The 20004-nt window shown below is 35.5% G+C and overlaps 2 protein-coding genes across 3 annotated transcripts; one reads left to right on the top strand and one right to left on the bottom strand.

Annotated features, from left to right (window-relative positions):
- The first annotated feature begins 80 nt into the window (after window positions 1–80).
- Window positions 81–4794, top strand: LOC143921122 (protein FAN-like). Of its 2 annotated transcripts, XR_013261397.1 has the most exons (14): window positions 81–184; window positions 285–900; window positions 979–1050; window positions 1220–1422; window positions 1499–1742; window positions 1819–1941; window positions 2012–2273; window positions 2347–2788; window positions 2868–2956; window positions 3021–3168; window positions 3243–3441; window positions 3534–3675; window positions 3750–4362; window positions 4511–4794. XR_013261397.1 is itself a non-coding variant. In XM_077444248.1 (13 exons), the coding sequence occupies exons 1-13, from the start codon at window positions 171–173 to the stop codon at window positions 3854–3856; spliced, it is 2661 nt and encodes an 886-aa protein (XP_077300374.1). In that variant the 5' UTR covers window positions 81–170; the 3' UTR covers window positions 3857–4794. The 2 variants fall into 2 exon arrangements, 1 of the variants encoding a protein (XP_077300374.1); XM_077444248.1 differs by having other exon boundaries at window positions 3750–4794.
- Axud1 (AXIN1 up-regulated 1) lies at window positions 4789–19557 on the bottom strand. Its single transcript, XM_077444249.1, has 2 exons — window positions 19098–19557; window positions 4789–7477 (listed from the first exon to the last, which is right to left on the bottom strand). The coding sequence occupies exon 2, from the start codon at window positions 7457–7459 to the stop codon at window positions 4901–4903; it is 2559 nt and encodes an 852-aa protein (XP_077300375.1). The 5' UTR covers window positions 7460–7477; window positions 19098–19557; the 3' UTR covers window positions 4789–4900.
- Between the last annotated feature and the right edge of the window lie 447 nt (window positions 19558–20004).

The following is a 20004-nucleotide window of genomic DNA, read 5'->3' as shown; positions in this document are numbered from 1 at the left end:
TTTGATCCATTCCCTCTTGGTGCTATGATTTCTCAAAAAAATATATTTATGGCTATGGTTGATATTACTAAGCCAATGGCCTTTTATGTTCTGACGAGTCGTTTGTGCAAACTTTGTAGTCATCTGTCAAAACACTGTTTTTTACTAAAGCTCTATGCTTTTTTTTCAAAATGGATAAAGAAAGGTTTTTTTTTAATTTTTGTTGCTAACCAATCATTAAATTAGGTATCGCACTATTTTATCTTTTTATTCAAATGTTTTATAATTGTGACATTAACTTTCAGATTTTCAATGCTACTCTTGGAACCCGGAGAGATATATTTTGAAGACTATTCAGTAGTATGTATGGAAAAAGATGTCCAAAAGAAAGGTTCCACTGAAAAACAAGACGGCCGTCTGAAGCTGTGCTCCAAATCGCTTGTATTCGAGCCGAAAGACAGAATAAAACCGCTAATCAAAGTGCAATTCAAGGAATGCCAACGAATTTCACAATGCGACAATATGCTCATCGCCAATTCAAACAACATCATAGTAATAATGTGCAATCATTACGTGAAAATGTTAGAGGGGAATGTAATCGCCCCGTATCAAATTGAAGGATCGCCGACAGAATTTCTATTCCTGCTCAACTACGCGTCAATAGCTGATTGTGTTCAGCAAATGAATCAACTGAAACGCGCTTCAGATCTTCACGCATGCGAACAGAACAGCATGGTAGCCACTATATTACATTCCCGTTATTCCCGTATGCGATTCGACCTGCTGTGGCTCGATAACTTGTACGATAAGATTATTTTAGAGAAGAACGCCGATCGCATATCACCGTTGGTTAAAAATCCTGGTAAAATTGTACTGACGGCGAACACCTTATTTTTTCAGCCGTGCAATAATATCGAAACTGTGAGTCATCATTTAGTAAATTATAAACACTCTTTGTATGACTTTTTGATTTATATTCATGTATGTATTATTTTTCAGTATCCCGTTTTAAAGATAAAATTAAGCGATATGAAAAGAATTTTTCAAAGAAGATTTTTGTTAAGACAAATAGTAAGTTAATTATCTTTTTGAAATGTATATTATACAGGATAGAATAGAACCAATTAAAAAATTGAACTTCTAAGTATTCATTTTCAAGTTACCAATCGTTTAATTGTTTCCGCTTTACCCTACATATGTACATATATTGTAGTAATCTGGAATTGATTAATTTTTTCAGGGATTAGAAATATATAATGTTGAGACGTGTGAAATACCTCACATATACTTAGCATTTAAGTCCAAAGAGGACCGAGACGAATTATATACTAAGATATTAGAGTTGCCTAACTTGAATCTGGACAATACTGGACAAACTGAAATGACGATGCAATGGCAAAATGGCGTTTTATCGAATTACGACTATCTTCTCTATCTCAATTGGTATAATACATCACATTAAGTGTAATTTTTTAACAAAATTAGAAATAGAAATAATCAAAATGTATAATTCTTGTAGTTTAGCTGACAGAACTAAGAACGATTTAACTCAATACCCTATATTTCCTTGGATTTTGAACGATTACACGTCATCGAGTATCGACTTGAACGACATTAATGTGTATCGCGATTTGAGGAAACCAATCGGTGCTTTAAACCCTGAACGGTTGCAAAGATTAAAAGATAGGTATGCGGAAATGGGTCCACCAAAGTTTTTGTACGGCTCTCACTATTCTGCACCCGGTCTTATTTTATTTTACATTGTAAGTAATGATTTCGATTCATCTAAGTTTTATGTTGTTTAAAAGTTGATATACATATGTTTAATTTCTTTTCAAGGTGAGAATTTATCCTCATTTTATGCTTTGTTTGCAAAACGGACGGTTTGATCATCCCGATAGAATGTTTAATTCAATATCGGACGTTTTCCGCAATTGCCTCAATAATATGGCAGATTTTAAGGTGATTTTATACAATACATGCATCATATGTAATATTTGACAATGTATTATATAAGTTGTTTGAATTATAGGAATTGGTGCCTGAATTTTTCGATACAGAAAACAATGGTGACTTTTTGGTGAATAAATATGGAATTCAGTTTGGCTTCAGACATGATGGTACTAAAGTTGAACATGTTAAATTACCTCCATGGGCCGAATCTCCTGAACATTTTATTAAAACTATGCGCGATGCATTAGAATCAGAATATGTATCAAAAAATTTGCATCATTGGATTGATTTGATATTTGGTTATAAGCAAAGAGGAGAGGAGGCTGAAAAGGCTGATAATGGTATAAAATTAAATATTACATCACAATTTTATTAAAATTTAGAATTACATATATTAATGCATTTTTTTTGCAGTGTTCTTCCATTTATGCTATGAGGGTTCTGTTAATCTGGACGATATTGCTGACATGAATGAAAAAGACGCTATCGAAGTACAGATAATGGAATTCGGCCAGATTCCCAAACAGTTGTTTAAAACTCCGCACGTAAGAAGAATAACTACCACGAAAAGTGTAGCCAGTAACCTTTCCATGGAGAAATTAACTTTAGCACCGACTGCTATACGTTCGCTCGCCGAAAAGTTATCTTTCCACTCTCACAAGGAAGGTGTGAGCTGTGTGATCGTTTCCGAAGACGAGCAACGTGTCATATCAGTCGGAAAAGATTCGCTGCTGAAAGTGTATTCTATTTCGGATGGGAAGCAAATTAGAAGTGTTAATGTCGGTTCGTTGCCCCTGAGTTCATGCGTACAGATGAATAATAATACGGTCATTGTCGGATCTTGGGATAATTATATGTAAGTATAAGAAAATACGCGATCGTATCGTTAAAAATATCTGCAATCGACGTGAGACATATTTTTGTGACATTTTCAGTATGATGTACGATTTAGAATATGGTAGAGTTGTAGATAGCTTCAGAGCACACGACGATGCTGTGAGCTGTCTTGTGTGGTCGTTAAAAGGTACATTTTTAGTGAATATGATTACATTTTGCATCGAGTTCATATTAATTGTTTTATTTTGTAGGTAATTTGTTAGTATCAGGAGGCTGGGATTGTGTAGTGAGAGTTTGGAGTTCTTTGGATGGCTTCGGCAAAGGAGTTTTCCGACCGCTTCAAAGTTTGAAAGCGGAATTCGATCATGATTCTAAAATTACTTCCATTGCTCTTGATAAGTAAGATATTTGATAGAGTTTAACGTGTTATTTTTTTTTTCTTATATTTCTGAATGTGAAACTGAATTTTTAAGGTCGGCAAACATATTGATGTCAGGAACTGACGACGGAGACGTTACACTGTGGAGTATTGATTCCAGATCGATAAAATGCAAATTGCCGTCACATTCCGGTGCAATATCAGGTGCTTGTTTCATATCTGAAGATAAAAGACTGGTCGTTTGTAGTTCTGACGGAGAATTCAGGGTGACTGATTTAGGAGCTAACGTTCAGGTGGCTTATCGTTTGCAATACAAACCGGTGACATGTTGAATATGTAAATTTTATTACTTTAGTTTATTGTAATGTGTGTTTTGCAATTCTAGGTATTCAATAAAGTAATCGATGAAGGTTTAACTTCTCTAGTCTGTGAAGGTAGTATTTTATGTGTGGGCGGTGCAAAAGGAACTTTGTATCTCTGGGATTTACAAACTGTCGCTCAAATATATCAAATTCAAGTACATCAAGGTAGTTTTCAGTTGTTTCACTGTTTGGTTTACGTGTTTGATCCCAAATAATAATATATATTTACTGATTTTTAGAAGCCATTAATAGTATCGCTATTGGACCAAACAATTTACTTTTTACAACAGGGAGTGAAGATCGTCATGTTAAAGTTTTGAATTCGTTGAAGGAATTGAATACATAAAATATGTTGTTATTTTTATCATTATATTATACTTACAGTAGATCTGTTCTGATTTATATTATAATATGTTAAAAGTTTATTATTTTCTATGTATGTATTATTTGTGATTTGAAAATGTATACAATATACTAATATACATAGTATGCTGAAATTTTACCGTGATATTACAACACTAGTCTGTAGGTATTATCATTAAAATCAATAAGACGAAGAGTGAGTGACTATCTAAAATTCAATGTCGAATAGTTGGACTAAAAATAAAAATGAATTGAATTTGAAAATTGTCTTGTATTTTAAGTTTTGAAATTTAATAAAATATACGTTATTTCTTTTGTTTTGTTATGAGTTTTTATATACATATGTATTGTATATGGTTTTTAAAAATACATATGTATGTTATAATATTAAAGCCTCCTTAATAGTAGATTAACACATTTATATAAAAAAATCGCTAAACATACTTTCCTTTATATATAAAATAATGGTAAACGGACTACTAGTCATATGTGAACCAGTCACAAGACAACCGGTCGCTCTAGATCGGTCACACGTGATCACCCGTCACACCCTAAAATCGGTCTCGAGAAAACTGGTTGACCGATTTTAGGGTGTGACCAATTTTTCTCGTGACCAGTTTTTGTCTGACAGATCTAGAGCGACCGGTTGTCCTGTGACCGGTTCACATTTGACTAGTAATCACCGAACCAAAATAATTTAGGATGATTGACTTCATCAATCGAAATGAAAGCCAAAATGAAAAAATCATACATCCTACTTTTTAATTGTTGCAAACATTCAATATGAATAAAAATTCGATTATACTTCATAGATTGTGATATGTATATGAAGGGCTAAAATATTTTTGTAATAAATTGTATTGATTATATTGCATGTTTTTATAATTCCTAATCCAGTAAAGAAAATACATATGAAAATTCTATTATATATTTATTAAAAATGTATTTACACCTTAATAATATTATATGTATATGTATGTACGTATATTATTACATTATAAAGGAATATACAATAGGTAAAAAGCAATTAAGCTGAAACTGTTTCTACCATAGTTTTTTTGATAATTTCACCAAAATTTTCATCACCGTCACTAGGACTACTTTGTTGCGGACAATCAGCGCTGGTCGTTTCGGTATTCGAAACTGTAACGGGATTCGAATTGGTTTCAGCAGAATCCACTTGTTCGGCTGCCGGCGCTACTGGTTGCATATTCTCTCCGTTTTCGTATGTATTGTACGTGTATCGACCTTGGATCAACTCGGAGAAAGATTCCAATTTATTACTGAGAGGGTATGCGGCCGAATTCAAATTGGTGTATTGGTTGGCTTCTTTTGCATCGCTCGTGTGCGTGTAACATGTATTATCTGAAGTTCTGTACACACCGTAGTTGTTCATCTGTGCCGAATGATATTCTGGATTGTTCGCCGGATTCTCTTCATTCTCTTGTGCGCTAGCTTTTGCACCATAATCGTTCATGTACATTGGGTTGTAATGATTGAAAACATTCGTCATCGACGACTGGGAGAAGTCTTCGAAGTTGGTTGCGGAAAATTGTTGATTCGGATAATGATTAGAGTCATGATGTTGAGGGTATGAAAAGTTGATATCGCATGAAAACCTCGAAAGAGTGGAAGGGTTCGCTGAGAAGTTCGGATGGTTGGAGTCTGTATAATGTGGTGTTGATTTACTTTTTGCATTGTTTGTTGCGTAGTTGTTGTCGATTTGTTGGTTTTGAGTATTATTACTGTTGGTCGGTAATCTAGAAGTGTCGTTACCGTTTTCCTCATTGTAATTTTCTTCTCGGAATGCGTACAGATCCAAAGAATCTTCTCGACACTGTAAATTTGGACCCGATTTGGAAGTGTTGGCATTTTCGTAATGCATGTTATTGAACGTTCCCGTGTTGACGCACGATTCGACTTCGAGATGGGTTGATAAATTAACATCTCTTAGCAAATTTCCATTATATTTATTGTTATTAGACGAGTTGCCACATGTTAATGATTCACTTTGGTTGTACGAACTGTTCGGCATTGACAATCTACTGCTCGGATCGGACCAGTGACTCTGGTCAACAGTGTCTATCTTGGATATGTTTTCTTCCGACTTCTTCTCTAAGCCTAATCTCATTAGTGTGTGTATGAAGTGAGTTCGCACCCTCACCGGATTAAACTCTATTCTACCGGTGGTGTTACCGCAACCGTCTCTCGTACAACCACATGGGAAGTTCAATCGGTCTACCTGGCATTTGATTCCACCTTGACTGCAAGAACAGGTTTCAGGGTCACAGTATCCTTTGCAACTGCAGCCGCAAAATTCTCTAGAAGTGCGTATGTCCCGACACTCGTCCTTCTCGAAGGCTTCGATTTTTCGAACGCCGGCTGCTCGCAAGAGTGCTCTTCTCTGCCGAGTCGGCACAGGTTGTAAAAAGTAGTAGCTATCCAAATCGAGTTCCGATTCCGACATTTCACTCGGTTCATCTTCGGAATCGCTATAATCACTCGACGACACCGATGAGCCTTGCAATGAATGACGTTCGCACCTCAACTGTTGAAGGATTTGTCGGTGCAACCGACGTTGTTCTGACGTGTGCTCGGCGAGAGTGAACTTTTGTACGTGCGTATGACGCTTAGCCATCCCAAGGGTTGATCCTCCTTGAGACGGTATACACGTAAACCCTTGAGCTCGAGGGAAATAAAACACTGTAACATCGTCAAATGTAATACTTCTTTTCTTTTTAGGTGCTGGTTCAGTATCGATATCCACCGATAATTTCCTTTTTAAGTTACTTCGTACTGATAACGCACTCTTGAGTTCGTTTAACTTCGATTCATTCTTGAATTGTAATGTATTTAAAGCTTCATCGGTGTTATTTACAAGATTTTTACATTCTAAATTATCATTAGTTATATTAAAATTGGCACTGTCCGTTGTTAGGGACACCACTCTGCTTTCAACCTCAGGCGAAGTCAATTCGGTAAAAGGTTGTTGTACGGTTTGCTCTTCGGTTATCTCAGATCCTAGACCGGAATCGCTGCCGTCAGATCTATCTTGAGGTTCATCTTCAGTTTCCGGTATGGCGACTGATTCGCACGGCAGACTTCCCAACGCAGAATCTTCACTGTCAGCAGATGCCACGTCGGTTTTGTTATCTTCGAAATCGCACACCACATCTTGTTCAATTTTACCATCGTCAACAGACGCACTGTCCGCTAAAGCGTCCGTCATGCGAAACTTCACATCTATATCAGATTTAAAATTCGAATTGAACTCACTCTCCTTATTAACGACATCACTCACTTCAGAGTTTATTTTGAACGAAGAGTACAATTTAATGTCACTGGACTTTGTAACGGTGTCCACATTGCTGGTATTCTCGTCTATCTCCTCAGACGTTTCGCGAAAGTTGGAATCGTCACATGTGTCTGATTTAACTGCACTGTCACTCGGCGGTGCTATCGGTAGAACTGGCGAAGGTGGATTGCAAATTGTAGACTCCTCGACACTCGACTCCGGTGCAGACACGGAAGGTGACGGATTCATTTGATCCTTCAACGGCTGACTCTCGCTCATGTTGGTCCCCATCGTAATCGACTGCAAATTCTGAAAAGAAAACGAAAATAGTTTAATAAATCATCATATATGTAAACATGTAGTTTAACTTCATTATTAAAATACTCCGTGACTGTCAGATAGTGTCGGAAATGAAAATTTATAATGTAATCTATGTCTATGATATAAAGCAAATCGTACATAATACATACATGACAATCGTCTATGCACAGTTTTATAAAATGATGTATAATATAACCTAATCTCAGTGTATTTTTAAATTGTAAATAGATAAGCATTAAAGGCAAAAAATTGCCACACTGATAGTTTTAATGTACATATTTTTGACAAATTTATGTATGTATATATAAAATCATGGGCCAGGCCACGAGGGGGGCCAGCACCGAGATAATTTTTTTAAAATTTGTTACAAATAAAAAAATTAATGCAAAAAAGTAATCACATGCTTTTTTAGTACACAACTTTCATTGCTTTCTATAACTTAATTTTGCGCCCTAGTCAATTATTTTATACATATGTATATATCATTTCATCAAACACAAAAATTCTGTTTATTCTCCCTTTGGTTATTTTCATTTATTTCTATTTTTATTTGTTTTCAAAATTTTTAAAAATGATTCGTGTAAATATTTTTCATAATAGACAATTTTCTTTCATTATAGAAATTAAAAAAACGGAATTTTCTCACAAGAATTTGACCCTAAATTTCAACCCGTTCCAAAAACCGTCTACAATCTACGTAACCTCGAGAAAGTATACCAAATTTAGTATTTCTAAATTGAAAACTGAAGTTTTGTATAGCGGAAATATAAACAAACATTCATGTTTAATAGCCACTAGCTATACACTGCTGGATGAAGGCCTCCCCAACACGCTCCCACCCGTTGTTTTGCGCAATTCTCACCCATATCACCCCACACATTTATCTAATTTCATCTACCCATCTGCCTTGCGGCCTTTTTTTCTCCCTTTTACATTCTCTCAGGTACCGTTCCAGCACTTCATTTGTCCACCTTTCATTCATTCTTCTAGCTACATGACCTGCCGTTTCAATCTCTTTACACTCTCTCCACTATTTCAACTACGCTTGTCATACTTCTCACCTACGCATTCCTTTCCTATTTGTCCTCGTTATGCCGAGCACACAACGTTCCATACTTCTTTGAGTAATCTAATATATAATTTCGAAAGAGACTTTGTATGTTAGTATGTATATATAGGATCCGGATGTGAAGGATTCCAAGTGAAAAGCGCAGATTCAGTCAGATCTATTTATTATAACCATGTCGTCTGGCTTGTTCTCCAACAAGTGATCATAGCAACACGCATCCGGTCTCTCCCATGCATACCAAACATACTTTATCCCTAGCAGTTTGGCCAACCACACATACGACTCGTTTAAAAATCATTCCTATATATATATATATGTAAGTATCTTTGGTTGGGAACTTCGTAAACAAAACAAAGTCTCTATGACAAAAATTCAATTGGTTGAATATAATATTTTTTTCGATTCAAATAAATTTAATAAAAATGAATATTTACTGTTAGATTCGCCATGTTTAAGCTGTTTAAACAACTAGAGTTTTAAATAAAGAATAAATGAAATACGTAACATCAACAAAATATCACATTTGTGAAAAATTTCAATTTCGAGATTTTAGCTTTGTATCTGGTATTGATTCCTGTTCACGCCATTTTTTATTGGACACATTTTTGAAATTGACTAAACAATTTGACTGCTTTTTTTTAAGTCTACTAATGATGCAAGTGGGCTCAAATGTAATGATCGGATCTGCGGAGTCATTAAAAAAAACACATCTCCGGCTCTGGTTTTATAAATTTTATAATTTTGAATATCACTGGAGTACTGATACAGTGAGCTGATGTAAATCATTGACATTTATTTATTTTTTTTAATTTTATTTATATACAGGAAACTAAAGGCGCATACACACTTCATATAGAATCGTACGCGGCACGTGCTCTTTTTTTATAGTTTTGTACTCCTGATCTATGCCAGGCTAAAATTCACCCCCTGGAGTGTTTTCGGTGATATATTTTCCTTCGGTCTCCCTCACGTGCCCGAAAGTGAAACGCCCGAAAACGCAAATATCGGAAGGCAAAGATCGAAAATCAAAAGATCTTAAGTCGAAAGATCAAAAAAAAAAGGGTGCATGGTAAACGGTACTATGTATATATAATATATATGAGTGGCATGCGGTGAAATTATCTCTCTTTTTGTCATACAGCCTTGTTTAATGTGCGCGCGCAGAATACGGGAGGAAAAGCCTGTTCCCTTGTTCCTGTTGTATCCTGCTCGCGCAAATTAAGTGAGTATGTACGACGGGGGGAGAGACCCTTTTTTTATCTTTCGACTTAAGATCTTTCGATTTTCGATCTTTGCCTTCCGATATTTGCGTTTTCGGGCGTTTCACTTTCGGGCACGAGAGGGAGACCGATGTATGGTAATACTACCCGCTCTTCATATGTATGCATGGTAAACGGACTATTTCACATATTGTCATAAAAATCGCGAACAATCTTGGTTTTTCGACTTTCGATCAAGTCACTTTCGTTGCAGTGACGGCCACCGCTGAAAACACTATAGGGGGGTGAGTTTTAGCCTGGATTGCCACAGCATAGATCAGGCGTGCCAGTGTTTTATCTAAAAATAAAACACGTGCCGCGTACCATTCTGTATGTTTGCACCTTTACGCCTCTTTGGTGAAACGATCTAGACTGTACTTAAATTTAAGAGGTATACATAATACTTTTTTTTATTCAAGTTCGCTTCAATTCAATTGCCAAACGCAATGATAAAATTAGTTTATTTGTACATAAAAATCGACGCAAATAAAAAAGAAATTACTTCGAACGTTAAACGTACCGTGAGGTAGACCCATTTTCCTCATATTGACATATGTACGCACACGTCAGATTACGGAACATCTGGCACCCAAATATATATCATGTTCTATCATGATATATCTATAATATATCATGTTCTTTCGGGTTCGGTGATTACTGGTCACAAAAGGCTCGTCACAAAGTCACTAAAATCTCTATGACGGAACATCTGGCACCCAAAAACTTCATCAATCGACAGCTAACAACGCGAAATATTGTACTAACGAGAACTCGAGTGCCAGATTCCGTATTCGCGATTTTTGCGGCAAAGATTGTCGCAATTTGCGCAATAATCCGTTTACCGTAAAAAATAAATAAATTTAAACACGAGACGAGAGTCAGATTCGCTCGAATTCTTTAGGCCTGCGACTCCCCGCCTGACTCACAGCCCTGACAACACTAGAATCGAACACTTTTGAACAATTCAAATCCAAAGTACCACCTCACGTAATGATTTCATTACACAGCGGGTATATGTATATAATATGATAATAATTGCGAATATGTGCGCAAGTACGATTGCGGTGGGGTCACGGTGACCCCAGGCCTCAGGACGGTCGGTTTGCAGGTGAGGTTCGGCCTCAGGTAGACGTCCTCAGCGATTGTGCATGTTGTAACTCGCGGGCACCAGTAAGTAACAGGTAAAGAACCCAGCCGGACGTGAACCAATCGCAGAGCTTCTCAAACAGTGTACGCCGTACGGACGAAACCTCGGAAAATTCCATGGAAAACTCGCCTTCGCCTCTGACCGATGCGATCGTGCAATTTCCATAATCGCAGGGATCTGCATGCCCGGTATACTATCGATGCAGAGCAAATACACCCTAATGACGAATATACCGTTTTGAGCACGATTGACGCTTTTAAATAAAATGAAAATTTATTTAAAAGCGGCTTATGAGTAAGAGCATACATATACATACATATGTATGTACGCACACGGCTTAGGAATGCTTTCTGTATATGTCAGGGCTGTGGAGTCCGAGTCGAAGTCGTTAATTAAAAACACCGAGCGATTCCGATTTCGCGTTTAAATCATGCAGATTGACTCTGCGTTAAAATCACATTTATTATGTGTATTGAGTCGGTCTCCGTGACGAGCCAGAATGTTAAATTACAGAAAACACAAATATCGGAAGGCAAAGATCGAAAATCGAAAGATCTTAAGTCGAAAGATCAAAAAAAAAGGGTGCATGGTAAACGGTACATACTCACTTAATTTGCGCGAGCAGATATACAACAGGAACAAGAGGAACAGGCTTTTCCTCCCATATTAATGTGCGCGCGCAGAATACCCTTGCACCCTTTTTTTATCTTTCGACTTAAGATCTTTGCCTTCCGATATTTGTGTTTTCTGTAATTTAACATTCTGGCTCGTCACGTAGACCCATATTGACTTACTAATTAAGAGTGACTCACCAATACCCAATGTATACAGACCTGACACGTAGTTTTTCTATTAGTAAACTGATTATTTCGCACATTGCAATTGCGAACACGACAATCGTTGTCACGGAAATCGCGAATACGGAATATCTGGCACTCAAGTTTTATTTTTATTTATGTTTTATTAAATCAACCATGCACACTCGTATTAACTAGCGGCGTGGAATAGTGGTTAGCATATTATACTTTCGAGCAGAGAGGTCACGGGTTCGAGTCCCACTACAGTCCCGCTGCTGGCCAGACCTTGGTTTGTGACTCCAGGTCGATCGATTTTTATCATTGAAACGGTTCTTGTAGAATTGGCATCTCCTTTCCTATCTCTTTCGCTAATCTCAAGCTATTCAACGTTTTGAGATTCGCCAATTTGATTATAAAATGTTGCAAAAATTTCTCCATATATATCACTGTGGATATTTTTATGAGTTCGCATTGTATGAAAATGTATATACTCGTATATTGATTGTATTGTATCTGTTTAAGTGCACTCGTCGCTAAGGAGCGATCTGTAAAAAATAAAAATTAACAGATTGTTCCAATGCGACAAGTGTGCTATACAAGTCAAGCACAGTCCAAGCTGTTAAAATTTTATATTTTAGTGTTTCAAAAGAGACTCAAAAATAATATAATCCCATGAAGCCATTTGTAAAATTAAATTAGCTAACAGTATAGCTCGGTGGTTGCGTTAATGCTAACCACTGAGATTCCCAGGTTCAAACCTTGGGTTGACCTCGATTGAAAATAATTTATCTGGAGTATTTCTGCAGTGCTGCTGGTCAGAGTTGAATATTTGTGACTCCAATTTATCCGATTTCATTGTTGAAACGGTTCCTCATCAAATTGGCAAAACCATCATACCTACCATTTGAATATGATTTCAAATTTATAATCTATAAATTTATATATGTACAAATTTAAAACCAAAGGTGTCGCTCAGGGGTAAAATCTTTTAAGGATATTGCATAAAGACTATCCAAGTTATGTCAGTTTTTGCACTCTTTTGGAGTATTTGAGACAACTTTCTTATTTTAACACACTGAAATGCCTCTCAAGGGAAAACTTAAGATTAAATTAAGCAAATATTAGGGCGACAAAACTTTCATCATGAATTATACAGGTCCTTTGTTAGTCTTGAAGATATTGACGATCATTAAGAAACACTCCTTATTATTCAATGCTTTTACAATAGCATGTATAATACATACATTTGAGTATTTAAACAAAAGGCTACATGAATAATTACAGAAAACGTGAACACGTTGAATTGTATTAAAATTCGTACCTTCGCCTTAAAAATGAAAATTAAAACATTACTTTCGTACGGATTCATTGCGTTCCATTGAAATTCTCATACAATTCAGCAATTTTTCAGTATAAAAAGTTTTACAAAACAAATAAGGCAAACAATTCCTTCTAATAGACGCCAGTATGTACGTACATATATAGAAAAGGCTTAAGTATTGATTTTGATTCTGATCAAACTTTAAATCAAAAAAAAATTGTACATAGCTACCACACCATGTATGTATATAGCTAGAAACTCTACTAAGATAATGTATATACAATATGTACATACATATATATATATGAGTGTACACGATGGGGCAATGTATACATTGCGGTGTTGAGGCACAAAGTCGATAACGTTTCAACTGGAATTATGAGGTTAATTAAAATAGCCTAATCGCTATATCAGACGTTATAGAGACGGAAATATAAAAAAAATCTGTAGTAATTAATATCGAGAAGTCGTTATGTACATATGTATATTACATATTGCGTGATGTACATATGTAAGTAAAATTCGTAAGAGGACTCGTTTAATGCTGCGTACGGACCAAACCAACGACGATTTTGGTCCAACGTTTTAACCAGCAGGATAAAACCAGTAGCGTAAAAATATCGAAATAAAAATTAAATTTAAAAATTGAAATTAAATATTAAAATTAAAAATATTATTATTATATTAAAATTAAATTCAAATATCAAAATAAAATTATAATCAATATATTAAAATTAAAATAAAATATTGAAAGTTAAAACAGAACATGCCCAATTTAAATAAATTTTCGAGATTGACCTAAAATTAGATCATCAACAATCACATGCAGGTAATCCTCGACTTTTGTTTGTCGAAGATGTTTTGACTTACGAAGATACGCACTAAGATCAAAAAAAAAAATCAAAGAATTATTATTTTTAATTTATTATCCCCGTAATGCGCAGTTACTGAGAATATCTCATGTATAAGTATGGGTGACCGAGCGATGGTCCCAACCCGGTATGTTGTCGGTTTATCAAACGAATTTTTTTTAGTCTTCAATTGTTTCTCTCGTCGAAATAAATCAATTAATTAAATCATTTCAGAGGTACATTTTATCGGATAATGTGTGATTATTAATTTTATTTCGACGACAGAAAAAAAACCCTTAGACAAATCACCGACATCCGACACCGCGTTTTTTTATGAATTGTTTTTTTTTATCGATCGTCGACGGTAGAAATACAGTAACATCTCGTGACGACTTTAACAATATTTTTTTTTCGCTCGTAAGCAGAGAAATTATAATATTTCTCTGGTTTTAAATGCGCATCGTCGTAATTCAAAACATCAACGATGATCTAATTTTAGCTCAATCTCGCTCTTTAGCTTGATTTTGATATTTAATTTCAATTTTAAAATTTAATTTTTATTTCGATATTTTGTACGCTACTGCTTGTTAAAAAGTTGGCCCAAAATCGTCGTTGGTTTAGTCCGTAAGCACCATTATATGTGTGAAGGGAGTGTCTTCACATATATGTACATACATACATTGTATATGTACCTACATTCACTCTTGCAAATTAATCTGTTAGCGAATATCCATTTATATACTATATATTACATATTTACATACATTTTTTTAATTTTGGAAAGTATTTTCCATTAATATGAATTGTGGGAAAATTCCGAGAAAATGCTGCATATATTATAATATTACACTTTTCCGCGAACGGGCTTTCATAACGTGCATTTTCATACGGTCGCAATTCCGCTCAATGAAACCAACCCACATGTGCAATTTTTTGAAACAACTTTTTTTGGACAATGGTAAAAATTTCAAATCATAAATAAACAATGCTTGTTTATTTTTAAATTTTAAGTAGACCGAAGTTGTGGATGTCGACGATTTACTTACGTGGGTTGGTTCTAGTAAGCATATATAATATATATATATACATATGTATATAATGTATAAAAAAGGAAGGGAAGTCTGCAGGGGCGGCTCGTGACATTAAAATCAGGTGGGGTACGAGGAGGAAAAAACCAACCCCCTACATATAATTTTTTTCATAAAAAAAACTTAATACATTTTTAGTAACATTTTATGCAAGAAAAATTACTTTATCGACTTCCTTCGTTATGTGTCCTAAAAAAGCAAAAATGTGATTAATAAAAAATATTTAATTAAATTAAACGGTCTACACTCAGTACCATTTGCAAGTACCAGAGTAGCAACTAAACTGAAGCTGGCGACCACGGGACGACGACAGATAATCAACTGCCCCGAACTGAATTACAAACCGGTTCCGCTCACCGCATGGTGAGCTGAATAAATAAACACGTGTTAAATTTTGACGAGTCACCAACAAAATACAAAATTTCTATTCTTTTTGGTTAGAAGAAATGTGTGTGGGGCAGTTCCCCGGTTTCTCTTAAAGCCGAACCGCCCCTGGATATACATATGTACGAACTATAATGAGTTCATAAGAATCAAATAGATCACGCCGAGACTACTAACAAAAACACACATACTGCTGATTTTAAGGTGAACAGCCGGGGATGGAATAAATTTTGAAAAATATTATTTTATATACTGCGAGTACGTTAGAACACAGAAGGGACCACCGACGACGACACATACGTATGCTCATAAGGGCTGACATCCGGGCGAGCGTGCGGGGATGGAATGAGAGGGCAGCGAGGGGGTGGCGAGGGCAACATTAAATAATGAACACAATAATATAGTTTAGATACATATTTATATGCAAATTAACCGCAATGGTTATGCATACTGAAACTGCTAGAGACAATAGCCTGGAGTGTGCTTCATGTTCATAAATTCCTTTCCAAAACCATCCGTTGAAATATCAATGGATACCACACAAGTTGAATATACATATATAAAAATATGGGCTCGAAAATATTTATGTAATCTTATCGTCCACCTTCTGTTGCAGTTTCACGATAGTACGACCGTTATCTATCTGAATAAGCACTTTTATATAACAATAAAAATAATATTGATGAAAGCATCACTTTCGGTCCTTATAATTTCATCGCGTCTTGTTCATGCACGTTTTTGCTATACTTTCTACACACATTGTATGCACCTGGTACATATGAATGTATGCATATCGACAAATTGCAGCACACACAAGTTCTTCGCCAAGAGTGGATTGGATAGTAATTGAAATCAGATTACATATATTGTTAAGAAAGCAGAAAAAAATAAATATTTTGCTCGCTGAAGCATTGTATAAAAATCGATATAATAGCAGATATGTAACTGAAATGACAAACGATACGAGAATAAAACAAATACCATTTCCGGTTGACCGACATCCGACATTCATAACATTTTTACCGCATCTTATTAACGCAGTTTTAAATCAATAATACGGCAGCTAATAATTAATACATTTATTAATTTAAAGCGTATAATTAAAAAAATGTAACGTTATAAATATGAAACACGATTCATAACCGAACCGATAGTATTTTTTGCAATAAATTAACAATACAAAAAAAAAAAATAATGCCACAAGCAAGTTTCCGATATCGGCCGATGGAAAATTACCTCAATTTAAAATATTAAAAAAATCTTATTACATTTCGACACGAAGTAAAATTAGCCACATATAATAGCACGTGGCATGTAATGAATTGAGTACTCAAGTATTTTCAGACGTTAACAATCCTTTCAAAGGACACAAGTTTAACCTCAATTTGCAAAGTTCAATACGTTCCCCGTTTCGACGTGTCGTTGGTGTCCTACAGCCATTTTATATCGAATTTATGACAAATTATGAATGTTTTTTTTTAGTATTTAAATATAGGGACACATGATCAATAGTGAGCGCGCTTCGAACGTTCTGCTATCGAAGGTCGAGTCTTCAGCACAAGCGAGTTTCCATACTCATACTTTTCAACTGGAAAGTTTATAACGTTAAAATATATATGTACATATAATAAAAAATGATTATATTAAACAATTTAATAATATTCAATATTATCAGTCAATATGCGAACGGTTGGCTTCGTTGTTACTTTATCTACGCCTGAAAGTATACAAACACAATTATCTGCGATTAATTAATTACTATTTCAGTGGTCTTTGTTGAATAATGCGATTTTCCCGGTCTTTAATTTTATATAAAGTAGGCAAGTATATTACATTTTGAAATGATCGCTGTTACATTTGCTGATTTTTTACGTCAATTAAAAACGTATCAAATACGGATTTGTTTGCATAAAAAGTAAAAAAAAGGGATGAAATTCAAAAATACATAAAAGTTAATATTTTGGGTGTTAATTAAGGATAATTTAAAAGCATTCGTTAACAGGGTCGGGAAAAGGGGCGGGGTTGATTTAAAGGTCGAACATCGATGACTCCTCTTCCTAAGTTAATTTAGAAATTACTATTACAATAAATTATTTAGAAATAAATTCAGAGAAATATATACAAAATATCATATTTCAATTAAAAAGCGCGTAAAATGACGGACTGCATTTTTATAAATTGAATAATCATCCATCGAGCGTAAGTTTTTCATCGAAGAATATGTTTCTGCATAGTTAGTGACTCAAATGCGGTTACCGAGTTAAATATGCACTCAACCTTTGATAGTTTGCGTATAAAAAATAGTTTCTTGAGTGTCTCATTGTGAGAAGTATACAATGCACAATACGTTACGATACAAATTAATGAATACTGTAAACATAGACATCGAAAGGTTTTTTCTTGCTTGAACCTGAGAAATGACAAAGTGAATTAAGAAAACTTTAGATTATTTAGGTTTTTTACGATATTTTGCGTCGAAATATGGTGAAAAAATAAATCTATGGTTGATTAAAATTTTTCAGAAGTCAATGAAGAATACATCAAGATAAGTCAAGGTTGATTATTTGATCAACGGACACACTGTCATCTTCCAATTAGTGTCAATACTATTTTATCTCGAGATATTTAGTTTCATTGTGCATCTAATGCTTATGGCTACACGACAGTAATTATTTTTTAATGTGGTATCAGAATTATGCTTTTTTTTTTTCAAATACATAATAACAAAAAATACGCAAGAATGAAAATGAAAAGTATTAAAAAAACAAAAATCAAATTTGATTTTATAATTGAATACATACAAAAAAAAAAATCAATCATTACAGGGGTAGATAACGGACAGTTACCGATAAGACGAATTTTCATAGTGCGCATTGCGCGGAAAACTTGTACAAATTTTAAATTTCACTGTCAACGCTTTCAGTATAAGTTATTGTCATAAATAAAAAAGGGGATTTAAACTCCACATCAAAAATAAAATTAAATACTAGTTTTAATCTCAAAAGATAACGAAACTACGATAATGTAAGCGACACGAGGAGTGCTCGCGACCCATTTAGAGGACATTATCGTTCGGAAACTTTACTTAGTCAAATTTAAAACGAAAATTAATACTAATCGCCATTTTCTCATTGGAAAATAAAGCACGACATATGTATGTATGTATGTGTGTATAAAATGAGAACGAACGCGACCCACAGTCGGACGAGCGTAGACGCGGATACGACACGCGCAGTTTCTAAAACTGTACGCGTTTACACACCGACACACTAAAGACTATAAACGCGCGCGAAAAACGATTTTCCCAACACTTGGGCGATAATAATACTTATAACAACAAACGTCACACAGAAAAAAACGAAACATGTTCATCTGACAATAGATAAAAAAAAAACGCACGCACACATACATACATACGTGTATTAACAACCATAAGAAATAAATTCAAATTTGAACACTATGCATATGTATTTAAGAACAAAAAAAAAAAAAAATTAAATAAAAAAAAAAACAAAACAAAAGAATGAAAAAAAATAGCCCATTTGACAGTTGCAAAGGAGAACTCGGAGCGACCGCACGTACAAAATTTGCTCAATGAAGTGAGCGATGTTTACAACGAATGTGGCAGTGTCGGTCGCTGGTGAGAGTGCATACAGATACAGAAATAGTGGTAAATGTGAATATGTAGTTACCTGAAGAATGGGCGAAGAAGTGAAGTCGATTCGAAGAGTATTGTAGGGTGGGGGTGGGGATGAGGGCGTCTGAGGAGGGTCAGGAGTAGAGGGGGGCGAGCTCGAGGTCTGCGGCGCCTCCGACCATCTCTTCTTCGACCGAGCCGTGTCTCAGTTTTGTATGGCGGATGAGAGCGAGTGCGAGTGCGAGTGCGAATGCGACACGTTACACTGAAAGCAGTATTGGCTGTTGGTGACGATAGTAGCGAAAGAGCGACAACAACGGAGGGGCGTCCGCACCGCACAAGCGACGGCGCGCAACTGACGAAGCTCGCAGGGGAACAAAAGTGGCTGTGGCTGTGGCTGTTGTGGGCCGAAAGCCGCCAGCCGACAGCCAACAGCCGACAGCCGACAGCCGACAGCCGCCAGTAAACTCACACTACCACTACCACCACCACTACACACTGACACTACTACCACTACTTTACTAGACACTAGCTCTACTATGCGGACTCAGGGGTTCCAAACCACATTGTATTGCACATACATCCATCGTTTCAATTAATCATGCCTCATTTTGTTTTTTTCAGATATGTTCTCCTTCGGTCTCAAACTCTGGGTAACTGGGAGGTGGAGAGAAAGAGAATTTTGATCTAGGTTCGTTTTATACAATTCGGGTCGGAAACGGCGTGATTTAACCAGAGAAATGTAATAACCAATAAGAATAGAGGAGCCCTTACGAATAAATAATTGTTGTCAATTTTACGCGGTACGTCTCTATAAATACGCTACATCGCACGGAATACAATCGGATCAATTTACTTATAAAAATGTATCCCATGTTGTTTATTGTGTGTTTTTGAATGTATTGTGCAATTTTTACCGATGCTTGCCCATCTTGCGAGTAATATAAACAAACAGAGAAGTT

Source organism: Arctopsyche grandis, chromosome 13, assembly GCF_051622035.1.
Source record: "Arctopsyche grandis isolate Sample6627 chromosome 13, ASM5162203v2, whole genome shotgun sequence".
NCBI lineage: Eukaryota > Metazoa > Arthropoda > Insecta > Trichoptera > Hydropsychidae > Arctopsyche > Arctopsyche grandis.
Note: the sequence above shows the minus strand (reverse complement) of the source record. Positions and strands in the feature narration are given on the sequence as shown.